The 6,674-nt window shown below is 38.5% G+C and overlaps 1 protein-coding gene across 4 annotated transcripts in view; it reads right to left on the bottom strand.

Annotated features, from left to right (window-relative positions):
• Positions 1-6,674, bottom strand: part of LOC106874122 (tetratricopeptide repeat protein 23) — a 191,496-nt gene that overhangs the window by 107,796 nt on the left and 77,026 nt on the right. For all 4 annotated transcript variants that reach the window (XM_052970647.1, XM_014921734.2, XM_014921732.2 and 1 more), the window contains exon 8: positions 458-540. In XM_052970647.1, the coding sequence (XP_052826607.1) occupies positions 458-540 (83 nt within the window). The remainder of the gene's footprint in view (positions 1-457; positions 541-6,674) is intronic.

Below are 6,674 nucleotides of genomic sequence, written 5' to 3'. Positions count from 1 at the left end.
CAATACCACTATTATTATGGCCACAACACCAACAACTGCTAGAGCTTCTACTACTATTACTATTGCAACTTCTACTACCATCTTTTATCACTACTACTACTACCACCACACTAGTACTACTACTACAACTATCACCATTGCCATTACTACTCCTACTACTACCACCTCAACCACCACCACTACTACCACCACACAGTCACTATTACTACTACCACCACCACCATCACAATCACTACTACTACTACGACAACTACTATTACAACTATGACTACTACTATTAGGACTACTACTACTACTACTACTACTACTACTATTACTACTACTATTACTACTACTACTACTACTACTACTACTACTACTACTACTACCAACCTACTTAACTGATAAGCCACTTAATTAACAAAAACAGTACAGAGAAAGTAATATTGAAGTTGAAGAAGAGTTGTTATCTACATACTTGGCAGTCGCAATGGAATGTGCCTTCTGGAACAGCTTGATGCTCTGATGGAAATTGGCACGCTTACCACCCTGTTGTACAAAGTGGCATCAATTGTTAAGGAATTTTTCAAAGTTGAAAAGAATGAAAATAAACAATAGATAAGTGGACTGCAGCATCATCATGTAAGCATCAGACAAAATGCTTTGTGTAATGAGGATGAAGTAGAAAATTCAAGTTCTTCAGTTCGAAACCATTTCAAGACCCACATTCCTGTTCATTTCTTATTTCTTTATTGCCCACAAGGGGCTAAACATAGAGGGGACAAACAAGGACAGACAAAGGGATTAAGTCGATTATATCAATCCCAGTGCGTAACTGGTACTTAATTTATCGACCCTGAAAGGATGAAAGGCAAAGTCGACCTCGGCGGAATTTGAACTCAGAACGTAACGGCAGATGAAATACCACTAAGCATTTCGCCCGGCTTGCTAACATTTCTGCCAGCTCACCGCCTGTTCATTTCTTTCAGTTTGAGAAACTATGGATCAGTCTATAAAATAAGTAGTGGAGTGACTGAGTTTGCTAGAAGTAACAGTAAAATTTCACAGTTTACAGTAGGCATGGTTGTGTGGTAAGAAGCTTGATTCCCAACCACATGGTTCCAGGTTCAGTCCCACTGTGTGGCACCTTGGACAAGTGTCTTCTACTATAGCCTTGGGCCAACCGAAGCCTTGTGAGTGGATTTGGTAGACGGAAATTGAAAGAAAAGCCCATCGTATGTATATACATGTATATAAATCTGTGTGTGTCTTTGTGTTTATGTTTGTCCCCCCATCATCACAGGACAACCGGTGTTGGGGTGTTTGTGTCCCCATAACTTAGCAGTTCAGCAAAAGAGACTGATAGAATAAGTACCACTTCTTAAAAAAAAACAAAGTACTGGGGTTGATTCATTCAACTAAAAATTCATGGCATTGCCGCAGCATGGCCACAGACTAGTGAATCAAAAAAGTAAAAGATAACGCTCAAAACAAGTTTGATTATCTCATCATCAACATCATTTAATGTTCGTTTTTCATGCTGGCATGGGTTGGACGGCTTGATGGGAACTGGTAAAGTCAGGTGCCACAGCAGGTTCCATAGTCTGTTTTGGTTTGGTTTCTAAGGCTGTATGCCCTTCCTAATGGCAACCACCCCACAGAGTGTACTGGGTGCTTTTTATGTGACACCATCACCAATGTTTAAGTAGCACCAGCACCAGTGGTGTTTACATGGCACCAGCATCCACACCAATGCTTTTTATATACTTTTGGATATATAAACAGAGATGGTCATGGCTAGACTGTCTTGGACCATAGGTCAGCTCAGCCAAGGTTGACCAGAAACTAATTACAAAGACAGCATAAGTAATGGAGTCAATTCAATTGACAACACTTGTGAAAATATTTCTCAGCATAGCTCCATTCCAGGTTGGTAGATGTTTATTATCACCACTACCTGGTCTTGGAGTGTCTTTTAGCACAGGGGTTTTCAAACTTTTTGACTTGCGGACCCCTTTATATTTCAGGCTTTACCTTAGAGACCCCCTTATAAACGCTTATGAAATTTATACATAAATATTTGCTTAAAATAACATATATTTTGGCATTTATTTATTTAACAGTATTTAACAAATGGGTTTATTGTCAATTAAAAGATTTTGATTAAAAAAACATATATAAAATCAAATTGCCCATAAAAAGTATTTGCTGTCTACGGACCCCCTGTCTTGTCCTTGCGGACCCCCTGTGGTCCGCGGACCAGTTTGAAAACTCCTGTTTTAGCAGATCCCACTCAGTTGCAAGCATTAGGGTTAGGTCTCTGGTTTGAGTACACACTCCTACCTTCCTCCCACTATTTTCACCTCAAAGTGTCATGGGCACTGCCTTCCCTTCTAAGTAAAATATTAAAAAAAATAACTAAAACCAGTAAAAGAATAAAATAATAAAGCTCATAGTTATTTAGAAAGAGCAATGTGTTAAGAAACTGTGAAAGAGTTAAGGAGGTCTGCATTTTTGTGGAGGTTGGTAATGACATGTGTTTACAATTACCCTTGTCTTATTCTTATCTTTCATGTCTTATTTTATTGTTTTTATTCAACAAAATTTCAAACAAGCAAACAAAATGATAATATGTGCATGTGTATATAAATACCCATGATGTAATTGTAACATAAACAGCATATGATGAGAAGCAGAAACGATAGACTGGTAGTTGAAATCATCATCATCATCATCATCATTTAATGTCTGTTTTACCATGGTGGCATGGATTGGACAGACTGACAGGAGCTGCTGCAGGCTCCGTTGTCTATTTTGGCATAGTTTCTATAGCTGGATGCCCTTCCTAATGCCAACCACTTTACAGTGTGTACTAGGTGTTTCTCATGAGGTACCAGCACCAGTGCACTTTATGTGACAATAGCATCAGTGCATTTTATGTGGTACCAACACCAACAGGGTTACCAAGTACCTTGCAAGACAATGACCTCTTCAGCTGGGAGGTGGGAGTGGTATTGAAGGTGGTAGTGGTTTTGTGCCATTTGATGAGAGATCAAAGATATAGAGGGACAGGGATAGGTACCTTGCTGTAGAGTAGATACATGGGTACCCCAGATGGAAAGAAGGGTGAGTTAGAGAGTAAGATAAAGAGAGCAAATGAGTTAGAGAGTGAAATTAAGAGAACAATAGTGAGAGAGATGATGGTGAAGAGTTGGGACACTGGGGGTGGTGAGAATAAGTGAGGTGATACAGAGGTCTGGACTTGGTGAGTGGGAAGGACAGAGTTAAGTGTGGCAAATAGAGGTGAGTGTAGCAAATGATGGAGTGAAATATAGAAGAAGCACAGGGGTAGTGGAGTAGATATGTTAGGGTATTGAAAGTGATAGCAGATAAAAAAAAGTGTTAACCTCAGAGGGGAGAGAAGGAAGCCACATGGTTTCATTATTTCCAGCTATAAATACAAAACCACATGTTTGCTCACTTTTGTATCTTCCAGGGATGTAATCAAAATGTAATCATGCTCACAAAAGTGTACTTGCAAGTTCAACATACCTAGTACTTTAGACCAATTGAAAAGAAAAGAGACTTGTTGTTTCCTGTGGTACTGACTTCTATTCAAGAATGCATACTTTATAACTGCAAAGTTGTTGATTCCAGTGATACAGGGTGACCCCAAAAAAAAACAGAACCCACGAATCTTTGAATAAAACTGTTTGAATAAAATGACGCAGAGGGTTATATCAAGATGAACAGTGGTTCCAGCAAGACAGGGCCACCACCCACACATCAAATAACTCTCTAGTCTGGCTGAGAGAGTGATTTCAGGAGAGACTGATCAGCAGGAAGTGTGACATTGAGTGGGCACCACATTCACCAGACTTGAACCCTTCCAGATTTTTATCTGCGGGGGTATCTCAAGGATAATGTTTACTAGAACAACACTCAAACGATTGGTGAACTGAAGGCAGCGATCACAGCAGAAATCAGGGAAATCCCCAAAGAGGAATGTGTTCAAGTAATTGACAATTTTGCGTGGCATTTGCAAGTGTCTGTGCAACGTATGCCATTTGGAGCATATTTTGAAAAGAACATGACTTTTATTCAAAGAAATTTGCTGGACCTTTGTAGGATTTAATAAAATTTTTATGGGTTCTGTTTTTGACCAAGCATAGTGATTTGTTTACAATTATGTAGCTTGCAATAAGTACTGAAATCATAATGGCTACAACTTGGAAGTGTTACATCTGACAAAATATGTGCCTTTCTATTGCTGAGTAAACTTGGACTACTTTATCAAAATGTAACTGATTGCAAAAGCCAGTCAATTATGGAGAATTAAAATCCTTATAATTAATCAAAAGATGTGTAGCTTGTAGTAACTGCTGAAGCTGCAATGGTCTGTGGTTCTAAAGCTCTTATATCCAACAAGAGTGGTTTAAGGTTATGTAATACTGTCTTCACTATATTCCACATGGTAAAAGACAGAAGCAATGTCTTGCTGCTGTTCTATTGAAGCAAGACCTATCAAAGCATGAACTGAATAGTTTGAGAGTTTTCTTGCTTCTTTTTTCATTACAATAACAAAATTAATTTATGCATGGCATAGCTCACTGTTGGATCAATTCGTTTCTTCATTTTGCTGGTTCAATCTGAAGCCTGATACATAGCAACAAGCATTTCTCAAAAGAGTGTCATAGTCTGTTGCTGTTCCTACAGTAGCAGCAAACAATGTTTAGAGTGATGTGGTCAGTAGTCTTTACTGAGGCTACTTTCTTGCTGTAAAGTAGCCTCATGGCTTCTCACATTACTGAAGGGAAGTTGGGAGTGATGAGGGTGGGGCCAGAAAGAAATAAAAATAGTGATGAGGTGTGAGGTGCCTCAAGATAATAGGAGAGTAAAAATGAGTAGGAACAAGAGAACAGTGAGTGCAGGTGAATAGAGTTTGTAAGAGTATATGGGGGAGTGAGAGATGGTTAGAGACTAGAAATGGATGAGGTAGGTGGATATCGTGAAGAGCAGCTGCTGAGGGCAGATAAGTAAGAAAGGTAGAGAAGAGTAAGTAACATCTGTAGAAATAGGGTAGGATTGAGGAGTGGATGTAATGAAGGGTGGATAAGGAATGTTGGGGGGAACCAATGATACATAGATACATATGAAGAAGCAAATCTACCACAAATTAACATTACCCAGGAACATAATTCTGCTGCCTTTCAACTATCCTCAGTGGTGAATTCAGTTCAATTCAATGACAAAAACCATCACAGCATGCATGCATTCCATTGCTAAACCTTTATTTGATTAGAATATGATTGAAAAATCTTGGGAATAATTTCAACCTAATTATCTTATGTTTACCATATTTTCTGCTTACATACACATCTCTACAAAGTAATATATTTGCTTCGAAATAACAAAACCAATGCACAATAGCTAGTCATAATTGCCATTTTCCAATACTTATTCACAATAGCTATTGTAAATAGTTATTCACAGTTAAGTGTTTCAGTGAAACCTACTTAAAAATCTATTAACCAACAGCCTTTAATGGCAAAATATATATCCTGAGCTTACAAACAATGATACTGATTTCTTTTGATTAAATATAATGCCAATAAATTGTTGCTGTTTAGCCCAAGGTCAGTTTTGATCAGCCAATTTTATGATCAAATTAGTCCAGTCATGAGCATCTCATCTTATTTTGAGACAGTGATTCAGGATTATACTATCTAATAAGTCTCCTTTTTTTTTAAGAAGGAAAACTATGTTTCAAGAGAAATTTGGCTGGTATTTCTAGCAGGTTATACAACAATACAACAGGTATCTCCATGCCCTCCGAGTCAAATCAGAATTCCAAATCTCACCCATAAGATTCATTTTTGGCTTGATTTCTATGACTGAATGCTCATTCTATCAGCAACCCTTTTGCAGAGCATAATGAGTGCATTTGATCATGGTACCAACACTAGAGATGTTCACAAGTACTCAACAAAATTAAAGGTACTTTTCAACCTTACACTGTCTCTAATCATTCACCAACCACCTTGAAAAGTGTACTGGGTTCATTTTATCATGGCATTAGCATGAATGGGGTTGCTCTGTACCCAGTAACAGTAAAGAGCCCTTCCTACTGTAAGATACGTTCATTTGCTCTGGGCATGACAGAGAAGACAAACGAGAGAGAGAGAGAGAGAGAGAGAGAGAGAGAGAGAGAGAGAGAGAGAGAGAGAGAGAGAGAGAGAGAGAGAGAAAAATGAAAAAAACAGAATCAGAATAAGTGGCTGAAGGGAGTTGGAGAATGTTTGGGTGAGAAAGTAGTGGATAATAACAGACAAAACTAAGAGTGAGTGATGAATGTCAGTAACAAATGGTCCAAGAAGAGAGGTAGCAATGACTGGCAGCACAGAAAGATGGACAACTTTTTTGTCTTTTCTTGAGTGCTCTGAACAAAAGACTTGATGAGTGATGAGAAGATGGCAAAACTGCTGAACTCAAGAAACAGCAGATGTAAAATCGTTGTGTGTGTGTGTGTGTGTGTGTGTGTGTGTGTGTGTGTGTGTGCGTGCGCGCGTGCATGCATGCATGTGTGTGTGTTAGAGTATTTGTTTAGAAATACATATGAAAAAATGGTACACAATGTGTGTAGTAGGTTTATTGATATTTACATATCAAAGATTCACTCCTCAGCCACTCAGAGT

The sequence above is a fragment of the Octopus bimaculoides genome, chromosome 9 (genome assembly GCF_001194135.2).
Source record: "Octopus bimaculoides isolate UCB-OBI-ISO-001 chromosome 9, ASM119413v2, whole genome shotgun sequence".
Taxonomy (NCBI): Eukaryota; Metazoa; Mollusca; class Cephalopoda; order Octopoda; family Octopodidae; genus Octopus; species Octopus bimaculoides.
Note: the sequence above shows the minus strand (reverse complement) of the source record. Positions and strands in the feature narration are given on the sequence as shown.